At 34.7% G+C, this 15554-nt stretch overlaps 1 protein-coding gene across 1 annotated transcript in view; it reads left to right on the forward strand.

Moving 5' to 3' along the window:
* The window catches only part of LOC140447417 (uncharacterized), a 54408-nt gene that overhangs the window by 5663 nt on the left and 33191 nt on the right, over nucleotides 1–15554 (forward strand). The window contains exon 2 of the mRNA XM_072540057.1: nucleotides 10523–10684. Coding sequence (XP_072396158.1) covers nucleotides 10523–10684 — 162 coding nt within the window. The remainder of the gene's footprint in view (nucleotides 1–10522; nucleotides 10685–15554) is intronic.

Consider the following 15554-nt stretch of genomic DNA (forward strand, 5'->3'; position numbering starts at 1 on the left):
TGCTTTTTGGCAATATCTTCTATTATATACCTGTCATATTTTGCTTTGAAGGCCTTGACTACATCAACTAACTAGCATTTTAGGTAGTCTTCTTCAAAAAATAGGTTCTTTGACAGAAGCCATTCTTGAATATCTTTTTTTTTAGCGTTGAACTGTTGGGAATTTGTTCTGACTTTCTGCTGTGATAGGAGGCATTGTCCATTACCACAACAGTTTCTTCTGGCAAAGTTAGCATTAAGTTATTTTCGAACCAATCTTCGAAGGTCGGTCCATCCATTTCGTCGTGGTAGTCCTGAGTATTTTTCTTTGCCAAAAACGTGAGTTCTGCTCCATCAATAAATCCACTGGTAGATCTTGCGTGCAATAAAACGAACCGTGCACCACGAGCTGTTGGAGCTTTTAATCCTGTTGTCAGACCACGAACAAAAACATCGCGATGAGATGTAATTGTTTTATCAACCCATTCTTTTTTCACACTGTGCCCGATATTTACCCATGATTCATCCAAATACACTATGTTGTATCCTTCTGCACGGTATTTACGAATTGCGCGTAAATAACGATGACGCCACGAGATGATTTCTGGTTTTTCAATCAAAATTGAATTTCTGCCACGTTTTATAAACACAAAATCCATATAACTCAGCAAGCGATGTAGCGTGGCCCGTGAAAAGTTGGGCAAAGTTTCGTCGACATTTACAACAGCTAATATGGTGTTTATTGTTGGTGGTATGTTGTCACGAAAAAATTTATGAACTATTCTACGAATTTGGCCCCTGACACCTTCATCGTACTTGTTGTCACGAGAATTACCAACCTTTCGCTTCTTGAGCCTGCTTTTTGGAGATTGTAATCCAGCAGGTGATGAATATTCCTGTCGTATGCGAAACAGAGTCTTTTCGCAAACACCACTCATTTCTGAAACTTTCCTAATTACACTTGAAAGTTTCAGAGCTTTTCCACGTTTCCATTGAACAATTTCCTCCATTTTGCGGTAAAAATTCGGCGTTAAATATAACAATAACCAACAACAGAAAATAACAATAATTGCCAGCAGCAAATCACAACAACAGCCACCAACAAATAATATCAATAACAAAACAGTAACAGTACATCCAAGATGGTACAAATAATCGTAACTCGAATATGTTTACGCGCTCCGAAGAACAAATAAATACTAATTAAGGCCCTGGATGTATCAAGCTTTTAAACATATTCTGTACAAGAATTACTCTAATTGCTTCTTAATTACTGAATAACTTAGAAGAAAGTATTTGCAGTTGATATCATTCAAAATTACAAATTCCTTACACATTATGGCAGTAATTTAAATAACATTTTAAATTTGGCAGTTAGTAAAAATTACCGAAATTATTTTAAACTTTGAAACAAATGTTTATTTAATGCACATTTTATTATACTACTGTAACTAATAAAAGATAAAAGTTGATAAGTTACTATTAGAAACAAATAATGTATAGTATTATGTAAAATTATTAGCAAACGATATTTGTAAATTACATAAAATTGTACGTGAGGACTTGTTGAGAACTCCTGGTTTATTCCGTTTATTTTGAAAGATTTGCATAACACTGGCAACGTCTTGGCGAAATTCCCATAAGGTTAACATTGCATATCTTCAACTGTACAGACTAGTCACTTTGGGACAAAGTATAGCGACTTAACAGTAATTATTCTTGGTGACATTGTTTCACAGTTTTATTTTGCTTAATTTTGGTATCTCAATAAACAAAAATGTCTAAAGTCTAAAATCAAGACGAAAAAAATATATTTTTAATGACCATGGTTAAAAAATATTGGCGCTATATTATTCTAGAAATTGAATGAACAATTTGTTGACAAATATTATCATTCTGTTTTGTTTTATGTATTTTACTCAAACTATCAATCAACCAATTAAGAATTATGATTAATGAAAATCCTAATATATCTTTCGTCTGCGTAATAACATTTTTCAAGAAAACTTTGTAGTGAATAGGTCACTAGTAGTCGTAAGTTCAAAATGTGTTTAGGATTCCTGTCTCTGCAATTATTGACATCAGTAGTAGCTGATAACGTACACACTGACAGATAAAATTTGTAGCAAATTAAGTATTTAAAAGAATATAAACGAAAACATGTTATCAAAAAGAAATTGTAAATAACAAATTGGATGGATTTTTTCCTGTGATAACGGTGGCTTATCTAATTGAAATTGGAACAAATCATTTAACCCAAATGATGAAGAGATTGCAATGTAAGAAAACTTGTTTTTCTACGCAATATTTGCCATCTTTAGTAAACAATTTTTATCATCCATTTTGACAGCTTTTTATTTATTTATTTATTTATTTCAACGGTAGAACCATTTACAATAAAATCCAACAAATAATAAAAAGTGAAGATCATGTACCTACAATAAAGATCAAAACAATAACAAAGAAACAATTAAACAGTTAAAATTTGTACGTTAACCCATTTAGTCCTGAAACTTTTTTTTGTTTAAACCTGAATGTATACATTGAGTAGTGATTAAAAAGGCTTCAAAAGTCAGGGAAAAATAAACAAAAAAATATCCGACTTCCAGATTGGCCACAATTTGATTTTCTTTTAAAAGGACAGTAGGACTATAAGTTACTTTAAATGAAAATTTTTTTTTCCAAAAATATTTATTTATTAGCAAGTGCAATTTATATTCATTGAGTGTGATAATTATAAAAGCATTCTTTAGGATGAAGGACAACATTACACTTATGACAAATATAATTTGCCTTTTTATGGCAGTGTACGCATCTTCGTTGCTGTTCTTGATAGGTTATAAATGATCCAACCTATCATAACGTGAGTGTTCCCGTTGATTGCTTGGCGCTTTTGAAGGTCCCCTTTTGGTGGTTTGCTTGTGCGTTTCTAACAGCTCAACTGCAATAGCCCTTCGGAATGCTAACTGGTAAGATTTCCGCCATCCTGTTTTTGAAAGTGGTATGCATTCTGAACTGCCATATCGACACAATGGGATATCAAAGGACAATACCAATTTTTTCCTCGTACAGTTGTTCGATACTGAGCAATATTCTGGTCGCTTCTGTCAACTCCACCCATGTTTTCGTTGTACAGCTGTATGGGCTTAGGTTGATTTATGTATATATGCTTCTTCTCAGATTGTGAAAATCGTTTTACTTTATTTAGAGGGAAAACTGAAGACACGCTCGATGCAAAAGTAACGACACTATTATCATTCCAATTACATATACTATCATCATCTACAATGGAATAATCCAAAGCACCTCTCTCCAGTTTTTTCATCTCTTTTATTGTTTTTAGGGGACATTCTGGAATTCTATTTGCTCTTATGGTACCTGTACCTTTTATGTTTCTGAACTTCAATTCTTTCAGGAGAGACAAAGATGCGAAGTAATCAAAAAACAAATGAAATGGCGCAAAAGCCATCTTCTGTAAAACGTCGGCATATTTGAGAACAACACTTGACCCTAAGCCTTCTTCTTCTTCCTATGCCGTCCCCATTAACGGAGGTTGGCGACCACATTTTTAAAAGCTTCTCTGTCTTTTGCAACGTGGAATAATTCGTCTACAGTCATGTTTGTCCAGTCTCGAATATTTCGCAGCCATGACTTCCTCTTTCTACCTATTCCCTTTTTGCCATCGACTCTACCCTGCATGATGACCTGCAGAAGACTATATTTATTATTTCTTAGTATGTGTCCAAGGTATGCAGTCTTCCCTACTTTTATCGTTCTCAACAATTTTTTGTCTCGACCCATCCTTCTCAGCACTTCCTCATTGGTGACCCTGGCAGTCCATGGGATTCTCAACATTCTCCGGTATATCCAAAGTTCAAAGGCTTCAATCTTCTTAACTATTTGCGCTTTTAGTGTCCATGTTTCTACCCCGTACAATAGTTGCGACCAGACGTAACATTCAACAAACCTTAGTCTCAGCGCAGTATTCAGATTTTTGTCACAGAACAATTGTTTGAATTTTAAGAACGCTGCCCTTGCCATTTCTATTCGTACCCGGATCTCTTGGTCTGCATCTAATTCTGTGTTGATGTAAGCTCCCAGATATTTATATTTTGTCACTCTCTCTATTTGCTGTCCACCAAGAGTTAGTTGTTCATTATTTATTGGACTCCTTGATACTATCATAAATTTGGTCTTATCTGTGTTGATGTCAAGTCCCATTTGAATGCATTCACTATTTATTGCATCTAGTAAAGTTTGTAGTTCTTCTATACTCTCAGCCATAATTACCGTGTCATCTGCAAATCTCATGGTGTTTATGATTTCTCCACCAATTCTTATTCCCTCTTTTCTTTCCCATAAGGCTTTTCTGAATATGACCTGTGAGTACACGTTGAAAAGCGTCGGAGACAAGACGCATCCTTGCCTAACCCCTCTCGCAATCGGTATATTATTTGTTTCTATATATTTACCGTTTACCTTTACTACTGCTTTCTGGTTCCAGTATATAGCCTTAATCAACACAATGTCTTTTTGACGTGACAACGTCTTAAATTAGGTTGTGGCTCGGAGTCACTCATGAAAAAGTGTAACGCCCGCTCACGTCTGTTACGATGAGTCACCGAACGAGAGAGAGGCCCGCCGGACCGGCGAATGCCTTGCGTCTCTCTCCCACTCAAACATGATCGGTCCGCTGCGCGCGCAGCACTAGAGAATTAGGCGCGTTGGAAATTAGTTAAGTTTAAGTTTACATGTACAATGTTTTAGTAAACAAAATATATTTCTATAGTTAAAATTTGTGCAATTCTTATTTTCATTCAATTCCTTGTTCCTATTGTGCAATTTAATAATATTCATATCAATAAATATTCTACCGAGAAAAAGACGTTGTCACGTAAAATCTTCGCCCGTAAAACCGACTTTACAGGCAACCGATTTTTTGTCTAAATTGATGTTTTTTAATTCGTCTATTAACTTCATATGCTGCACTCGGTCAAAGGCCTTCCTAAAGTCTATGAAGCATACATATGCACTCTTGTTATATTCCCGACATTTCTGCAAGAGTACCGTCAACGCAAATAATGCCTCTCTTGTACCCATGCCTCCTCTAAAGCCAAACTGAGTTTCATCTATCTGCTCCTCACATTTCTTATAAATTCGGTTTTGAACAATTTTCAAGAGAATCTTTAAAGGGTGGCACATTAGGCTTATCAATCTATAGTCATTACATGATTTGGGATTGTTGTTTTTTGGTAGAGGTAAAAATATCGATTTAAGCCATTCTTCCGGGATGTTGCCCTCTACATATATGTGGTTGAAAATTCGGGTGAGTCTCTTTATATTTCCGTCATCTAAGGCTTTTAACAGTTCAACTTGAATTTGATCAGGACCCGGTGCTTTTCCTTATTTTGCATTCTGTAAGGCATTCTTTACTTCTGAGGGTAAAATTTGTAGGTATTGTTTTTCTTCACCTATATCTTGTTCATTTTCTCTCTCGTCATGGAACAGATGGATTATTGTTCCCATACTTCCTTTATTTTGCTCTCTTCAGTAAGTATTTCTCCATTATTATCTCTTGTTATGAGTGTTTTTCTTTGTCTGGTGTTGCCTGTAAGTTCTTTCATTTTTTTATGTAAGTTTGAGGTCTCATGTTTGTTGCTGAGTTCTTCCAATTCCTGGCATTCTTTGTTCATCCATTCCTCCTTAGCCTTTCTGATTTCATATTTGATTTTATTCTTGATGGTTTTATATTTATTTTCATCTTTATTTTTGTATTTTCTTTTTTCAGTTATTAGCTCAACTATTTGAGGTGTCATCCAGTCTTTTTTAGTGGTTTTCTCTTCTTCGCCTAGGACCTCCTTTCCCGCTTTTAGTATGGCTTTTTTCATATCTGCCCATTCAACGCTTCCTTCAGTTAATTTATTTATCACTGCGTTTAGTTGCTGTTGGCAGTTGTCGTCTTTTAGGTTTGTGATGTTAATTTTGGTGGTTTTAACTTTTTTCTCCGGTTTCCTGAGTTTAATGTTGACGTTTGCTAGTAATAGATTATGATCCGTATCTGCATCTGCGCTTGGATAGGTTTTTGTACTTTGTACTCCATTACGAAACCCTAAGCCTAAATGACTATATTTTGGTGGTAGAGTTCAAGATGCTCCCTGATATGGATCAAAATAAATGATATATCCAAGTCTTGTTGCTCCAACCCAAAACTTGTAGCCCCAGCGAATCGGCTTTCCACGGATGAATTGTTTGCAACTATGGCGTCCAAAATAGGGCACCATAGCTTCATCTATACTGTGGTTTTCTTCTATTGGAGCATATTCGAAGAATTTTTTGTTCAGAGATTCGAAGATTGGCCTCATTTTAGAGAACTTATCTTGCTTATCCAGTTGGGTGTTATCATTGCAGTGAATGTTTGTCATAATATATTGAAATCGATCTCTGGATATAGCTGAACAAACTACTTTATTATTTGTATCATCATAATTCTGCCAATACATTTTTCTTCTAGCAACAGAGCAATAACCACTAAGCAGTAATATACCAATGAAGCAGAACATTTCATCCGTAGATATATCACCTACAGAATTTTTTTTTGGGCATATGTATTGCTAGATTCCGTAATTTGCTTAACTATATCAGCCATAAACAATTTAAATATCGTTGGTGGTGAACGCTGATTGTTTACGGATTGAATTGGAATCCATTTAGAGAAACTCGATTGTAAATCTCGTTTTGAGTACTTGAATTTTTTAAATTTCTTAGGTTTGTGTTCAACAAAGTCTGCTAATGACTTATCATCATCTGAATCAGATTGATTTGGTAGATTAACTTGACACTCTGCCCTAAGTTGATATCCAGGTAAATTCTCAATATCAACATTATCTTCTTCACCCGAATCCTCATCGGTAACGTCATCGTTAGCATCAGGAGGCAAAATTGCAATGCTATCTGGAACGTCAATATCTTCTTTTTCTATTTCTTCAAGTAGCTCCGCTAGCGTAAGGGGCTTTTTCCAGTACGAACGACTGAGAAAAATAAAAAAACATTTATTAGTAATACAGAACACTATAGACGCTGATTGTCCTACTGGCCTTTTAAAAGAACATGATACTTTGAGCACGTGTTTTTATTACGGACAAAAATTCTTTTGTATATGCGTTAAATAATTATTTCATCTCTAAACTTTATATTTTATCACGATCCGACGTCACTAATTATAAACAAAACAGAAATAGCTTACCTAGCTTTATCCATTTCAAGTAGCTGAAATCACTCCTACACAAAAATTTCCTGACACACTGGAAATTATTTACTAAATGATTCATAATAAGATTTGATGGGTAATATGATAATTTAGGATTGTAAAACTAATACGGCATCTACATTTGAAAAGTTTAAATTTTTAATGTACTAGAAGAAACCTTCTGGCCTTTATAAAGGACGGTAGGTTCAAGTGGGTTAAAACAGTATACCAAATCACAAAAGTTAAAAAACATTACATATCTAGATTAATAATTAGATTCTTAAGTTGTCTTTTGAAAACATTAATGTTTGGACAGAATGGATCCAATAGGAGGTCATTGCAAGAGCTGAGCATTCTCGACAAGGGAAAATGCCGAGCATAATCAATTCTATGAAACGGAATATAAAACAGTGCTGTGTGTCGAGTATTGGGTTTAAGTATACATTCGCTAATAACGGGGGGCAATTAATAACGTTGTTTAGAATTTTAAACAAAAATAACATATCAGCTCTCAACCTGCGGTTCTTCAGTGTAGCAATGTTAAATTGAGACATTATTACAGAATAATCTATGAAATAATTTTCAGTATTTCTTATTTTAATATGTGCTTTAAAAGATGCTTATTTTAATATGTGCTAAAGATCTTAGAAACTTCCTCTGAACGCTCTCCAATCCAACAATGTAGACTCAATGAAATGGGGAAAAAACAACAGGGCAGTATTCAATACCTGAGCGTACCAGAGAGCAATACAATAATTTGAATACAATAGGCGAGAGATCATGACTGTTACGATAAATAAAACCAAGATTACGAAATCCTGTTTCCTTAATTTTAAGAAAATGGCCTCTAAATGTCAATATACAATCCAATAATACACCCAAATCTCTAATCTCAGTAACTGAATCCAAGACTACATCATTAAGAACATATCTATTAGCTATTAGATTAATTATACAACCAAATGATTTACAAGAACATTTAGTTGGATTTAAGCTTAAACCATTTTGTTTTGACCGAAAACATATATTATTTACATCATCTTGCAAGAGATCTCTATCCGGTTTATCATGTATATAACGAAATAACTTAAGATCATCAGCAAATAGCAGGAAGTGTGAATTTTTGATAGCCTTACCAATATCGTTAATGAACAAGTTAAAAAACAAGGGACCACAATGAGGCCCTTGTGGGACACCAGAACAACAATGGAATTCTTTTGAAATATAATTGTTAATACGAACTTGCTGTGTACGTCCCATTAGAAAACTTTTAATCCAATTAACAATGGGGTCACCAAAGCCAGATACATGAAGTTTGGGGACCAAAAGGTTATGATTAACTTGGTCAAAGGTCTTTGAGAAATCAGTGTAAATGCTGTCGACTTGAATTTCATTCTCAAATGCACCCAACAAGTATTGTTGGTAATTGACAAGGTTTGTTACTGTTGACTTCCCGTTAGCAGAAGTTTCGGCATTGCTGATTGAATAGTTATAACTCTATAATTGTTAACACACTCACGATTGCCAGATTTATAGATAGGTGTAAGGAAACTATTTTTCCAATATTGTGGAAATACAGATGATGACAATGATAAATTGAAAATTTGTTGTAACGTACAAAGGGAAAAAATACAGTTCTTAATAAGTGGTGCAGGTATACCATCAGGCCCTGAAGAATATGTAGTTTTTAAACTCATAATCCCCTCGAAAACATCAGTCAGACTAAACTTCATAATCTGAAAATCTACATTATAGTCTAATTTAAAATTAGGTAAATTATACTCACTATCATTATATGTACTTAAAAAATAACTGGCAAATAGATTGACTATTTCATCACCATTCTGAGCTATCCCCACCTTTATTAGACATTACATTAGGATAAGCACTAGACCCACGTCTCCAAAAAGAGTGGGGATTACTTGAAAGATTTACTTGAATATTCTCTAAATAGTTCTTATAACATATTGCTTGTAATGATTTACATCTTTCCCTTAACACCGAAAATTCCTCATATGAGTTGCCTGATGCTTTAAAATTCCTGTGAGCTATGTTTTGCTGTATGACAAGTTCAATTAATTCTCGCGAAAACCAAACTGGAAAGTTTAATAATTTAAATTATTTGATACTTTGATACACCATGAGCCTTTGAACTAGTTTGAGTGTGCCTGTCATGTCTGTACGCATTAAAGTCACTGAATCCCAATTCAGCATCTAAGATTCTAGACGTAAGATGTTTCAATAATAATATCATAACTAGAGAGACTCAAAGATTGTCTGAAATTCTGAAGTGTTGTGCACGTACCGCCAACATTCTGAAAATATAAGCTCAATAATCGTTTTTTGAATTATTGGATTTACTGACAATGATTTTGGGTACCCCATTAAGTACTGGATCTTCAAATCATTCTCACCCTGTGTTTTTCTGAATTCTAACTCCTGATAAACGGCCTTCACTTTCTCACGCTTTAAAAGGGTAAGATCAGCTCCAATGCGCAAATTAGAACCCGTTGAGATTTACGATATTTTAAACATGAGATAACTATTGCTGAATCATTAAATGGGACTTTAAGAGGTCTTGGTTTATCTGCTAGTCGACCAAGACGAAAAGCTTTAAACGTGCTGTTCGTTACACCTATTTTATTGAGAATTCCTTGGACCTCATTTCTATCGTGTTCAGCACGGATGTTAGATTCACGGGAATGGTTTTGAGGTACATCATATATAATAATATTTTTGGCTCTCCCGGTCCTGTCCTGTATCTCCCCAAAAACTGCATTGGTACCTTTGACATCTGCACAATTTTGAATGTTATCATTTCCAGCACTACTTACTGATTTGTTGCCAGTGATAGATTCTTTAATAATCCTAAAATCTTTGTTTGTCAAAACTTGTTTTTAAACTTTTCATCTCCACACTTATCGTATCAATTTCCTCCTCTAATTCAATAATATTTTGGGTGCTGGCTATTTTCACTTCACTTAAAGTGTTTTCAAGCGCACTGACACGATTGTTTAGGTTTAGGGCGTTCATCCCAGGTAAACAATTCTTACACAAGTAAGGCATGATTCTGGTAGTTAACAATAAACCTCTTATCTCCGTTGAACTAATTCCAGTACAGCTCCTGCACATCACCCTCTTGCAAAAATCACATGGGTAACCAAACACTTCACCGGAGTTCTTCGGCTCTTTAAAAATGCAGATGCAGAAATTTGTTTTGTTTTCTGTCAATTGTCGCATTTGTCTAAAATTTTCCAAAGGGCATTTTTTTTATGCTAACAACATATTTCTATTTTAGTGCTGTAAAGTTTGTATTATGCGAGAAAGAGGCAGACCCAAACATTATTTTACCTACAACAGGCATTTCTTCCTTCCATTTAGCAATTGGGTGCGATGATGCAGACTTTGCTGTTAATGTTACCAGACTGATATTACAAAATGGAGGAAATCCGAATGTGTGGTAAGTATTGTGTATAAGATCATTGTTCTTAGTTAGTATAATATCTGTATTTTCAGTTTTGGTGTAGCTTTCGATTGGTGTTTTTTATTTAAGGTTATATAACTAAACCAGCGGTAAAAATCGTATTCATTTTTTACTCCAAATTAGAAACGGTTGAGAAAATAGAGAAAAGACGTCGAATTGAAATGAAATGCAATCTTTTATTTTCTTCTATCTACGGTTCATCTTTAAAAAATACTATCTTTTTCGCTCTTTGCACAGAGAAAAGTCGTTAAAATGAAAGTAAAAGATTACATTTCGTTTCAATTCGAATTCCACCATTGTTTTACACGTGTTTCGAGTTATTCAACTCCTCATCAGGAACACTTATGTAAGTTCAAATTGAAATGAAATGCAGTCTACTGTTTGACCATTATAATTAAAATAACATCCTGGTACGAGAGCAGCGGCATCTATACGAAGTAACAAGAAGTCGGGAGACTTCTTTTTGATAGCAAATTAGATGCATGTCGGTGTAAAAGGTTACTTCTAGCGTCGTTTAACAGCCTCTGGTAAGAAGCTTTGAATTTGCTGTTCGCCTAATTTGCTATCAAAGAGAAGTCTCCCGACTTCTTGTTTTTTTTTTAATTTTTGTGTAAGGTTTCTTCAGTTACTATATGGACAATTCTTAATGAAACAACCAACCTGTAGAATGGACTTGCATTTTGCAAACCATTTATAATTTAATTAATCACATAAATTATTATTTTATTTAAACATAACTTATTAATCGAATATTTTTTTTTGCCGTATAAAAGTTTTCAAAGTTCAAAGTTTAATGCATGAGCTCTTATCGAAATAGCCTATTATTATTGTCCAGACAATACGTTAATGTTAAACTACGCTATTTATAGATTAACAACAACGTAGTAGTACTATAATGTGTGTCATATTTTAAGAATTCCAAGAATAGAAAGATCTGGGATTTCTTAAAAGGTTGTTGTTCTTTGCTTCATGGCTTATGTTGATATCTAAGATGTAAGACCATTATTTGTGAGGTTACCTTAATTATTACTCAGATAATAAAATGATTGTATAATGCAAACACACTATATATATATATATATATATATATATATATATATATATATATATATATATATATATATTAAATGGCCAAATATATAGCCTAGGAGGACAAATTCTTTAAACTTCCTGTGCTCGAATCGGTATCAATAGAGTGTTATGACTCATTTCAGCATATCCCTACCTCATCAGACACTCGGACTGATACAAATTCAAACTTGGAAAGTCCAACGAATGTCTTCTAACACTTGACCACTGCAGTGGTTAGCGTACAGAGGTGCCTCTTGCTTTGGCGGCTATGAACGAAAACGATTTAATAATATCCTTTTCTGTCCTCTGGGCTATACGAAAAGTGTAAAAGATCAGATCTTTTAGCAAAAGCTGCTATCGCTTTGTTGAATTAAATGGTCACATATACATCCTAATACAAAATGTTTAATTTATATACATATATATATATATATATATATATATATATATATGCATATATGCATATATGCAACTTACGAAGTTCTTGGGAGAACCGCGTTGAGACTTCAAAACTCGACGTTTTGGCACCCATTTTCAAGAGGGACTCGTTCCGTTTGAGTTTGGGGTCTTAATGTGCCTACTCCCTTTACTCGGGACGTATATATATATATATATATATATATATATATATATATATATATATATATATATATATATATATATATATATATACATATATACATATATATATATATATATATATATATACATATATACATATATATATATATATATATATATATATATATATATATATATATATATATATGTATTAACTTGAGTTAAAACAGGAGTTACTCCACCGCGCTCCAATGCTCCAGACCATCCCTTTCCCCACTATAGCACTTTGATGCGCGATAGGGGCACAACTATCAGCCAAATGCTCTTCATGTGGGAGTCCTGGGTAATAGAACTTCAACATGGTTTCCTAACCGAATCAAATTCAGGACAGCGTATGTCGCTATAATCCTGTTATCTTAATGTGGCTTATGCGCGAACTCAAATTGCTTACTTGGGCCTTTGGTGCTCAAGGGGTTGGGCCCTACGTGCCCGGGTTTTTTAAGGTTTTTTGTGGCTTGCGCCGGTTTTTTGTTAGTAGTTTTTAAATTTTGTTTAGTGGCCATAGCCGTTTTTTGCGTAGTTTTGTAGATTTTTTTTAAGGATGCCTGAAACAAAAAATCAGAATTAGTGCATATATATAATAATCAAATTAAATTAACTGGGCCTACACTGTACTTGCGTTTGTCCTCGAGTTTTTAGAGCTACCAACTATCCTCTTTATGTGTTGTTATTGTTTTTTTTTTGTAATGTTTTCTCTCTAGTGATTTTTGTTTCTCTATGGTGTTTTTATTGATTTTCTCTCTAGTAACGTTTGATTTTATTCCACTATCTGTTGTTTAGGTCTTTTGTGCTTCCATCGGTGGAAAGCGTCGTACCTCATGATCTCTCGCATTATGTGACTTGGATGGATTTCTATCTCCGCGAACTTTGTCCTTGCTTCTTCTTTCATTATTTCAGTCACTCTAATGTGCTGTAATTCTCTAAAGAGGAATCTTTCTGCAACGTAGCTCGGTACGTTGGCTGCTTCTCTTAGGCTGTTGTTGTGTGCCGCTTGTATTTTCTTTTTTGTTGAGTTGCATATGTGTCCCCATGTGAGAGATGCATATGTTAGTATAGAAAGAATTATACTATAGGTATATTAGTCTTATTTTAGTTTTCATTCGCAGTTTGCTTTTTCTTCCTGCTAGACCTTTTATTGACGCTTTTGCCATGTTGGCTTTTTGTATTATGGCGTCTACGTGCTTGTTAAATCTTAAGCCTTTATCCATGATTACTCCATGATTACTCCTAGGTATTCCGCTTCGCTTTTCCACTTGATGGGGTTGTTTTGCACAGTCACTTGTTCCCCTGGTTGTTGGTGCCTCTCTTTGAAAAGTACTGCCTGCGTTTTTTCGGAGTTTAATGCGATTTTCCATTTTAAACTCCACTCTTTTATATTGTCTAGCGCTGTTTGTAAGTTTACCGCAATGCCTATGTTTCTATGTTTGGCCGCTATCGCTGTGTCATCGGCATATAGACTTAGTAGAGTTCCTGGTGTTCTAGATATGTCTGCTGTATATATTATGTACAGCAGAGGTGACATTACTGCTCCCTGTGGCACTCCAGCCTCCGGGTTCCCGAGTTCTGATAGGACTTGTCCTATTCGAACTCTGAAACTACAATTGCTCAAGTACGAAGAGATTAGTCTTGTCATTGCCCCGCTGTAACTGTATCTTCTCATTTTATAAAGTAGTCCTTTATGCCAGACTCTGTCGAAAGCTTTGCTTAGGTCTAAGAAGGCAGCTCCTGTATATTGTTTATCGTTAAATGCAGCTGCTATGTACTCTGTTAATCTGAGTACTTGAACTCGATGGAGTGCTCTGATCTGAAACCGAATTGTGCTTCTGGTATTATATCTAATCTGTCTGTTTCGGCTTGGAGTCTGCTGAGTATTACTCTCTCTACAATCTTACTGATTGCAGGTAGTAAGCTTATTGGCCTGTAATTTTGCGGGAATATGCTATCTTTTCCTGGTTTTGGTAGCATTATGACATGGGTCTCTTTCCATCTGGGAATTTGGGAAATTGGGAAAATTTTGGGAATTTCTTGAATCTTAGCATCGCATTTATAATATTTGTTAGATATACTATGGCTCTGGCCGGTAAGTATTTTAGAGCCCTGTTCGTTATTTGATCTGGTTCAGGTGCTTTTTTCGGCAATTTGTTTTTAATTAGCTCGTTTAACTCCCCCGGTGATGTAGGAGGGATGTTTTCGTTTAGGTCCGCGGGTCTTTCTCTTTGTCGACTTCTTCTATGAAGTCGATGTTCTCGTCTGGGTGGTAATTTAGTGTACACTCTCTCTCGAGAGTATTCCTCATTTTTTCTCATCGAATGCTTACTTTGCAATTGTTTTTTAAGAAATTAGTTATAGTTCTGGTTATAACAATCGCATCAAAGTTTACCAAATACAATTTTATTCATTTTTTTCAAAAAGAAAAATATTCATTTTGGTAAAATTAAATATCTCTAATAGTTTAAGAGATACAATCATTTAAACAATTAAATTGTTAATAACAAATTATCTGACAGGTTTTCGGCCTGGTACCCGCGAAAAATCGAATCTACGCACCAAAAAACATAAAAAACGTCAAGGTACAGACGGAACATAAAAGTGAATACACAACCACCTGGCTCCTACACTATAAGTACTCTTTAATCTTTTTATAAATAGATGTTTATGCCCAGAGGGCGACGATGTTACAAACCCATCGTCCGTGTTATGTTGCTACGCCACGTAAATCGTATCTTTTTGTTTGTATCTTTACGCTCTTGCGGGCCATAAAGTACACTATTACGTAGTTGGTAACTAAGCAATAAAAACACAGTAATAAACTAGTATGACATAAAGAAAATAATTCATCCACTCTTTAGTTGCGAACATAATTACCTTGTTTGCATTTACTTCCAAGTTTTCTTTTCATTAAGACCTGCATAAAGGGTGTTCCATAATAAAATTTAGTTTTCAAATGAGCCTTATGCCGACCCTGTGCAATGGTATGAAGTCGTACCACTGCCGTCGCCTCGTAGAATCGTGCGGATTTGTAGAGAATTCATTGTCAGTATTGTGTGGTATTGTCAGAAGCTCAGAAGCCATGGCGCAGTGGTCGAGTGAACAACGCGCTTATATGCTGGAGGCATACTTATAAAGTCAATGATTCGTTCACCATAGCTCGTCG

This window comes from Diabrotica undecimpunctata, chromosome 8, assembly GCF_040954645.1.
Source record: "Diabrotica undecimpunctata isolate CICGRU chromosome 8, icDiaUnde3, whole genome shotgun sequence".
NCBI lineage: Eukaryota > Metazoa > Arthropoda > Insecta > Coleoptera > Chrysomelidae > Diabrotica > Diabrotica undecimpunctata.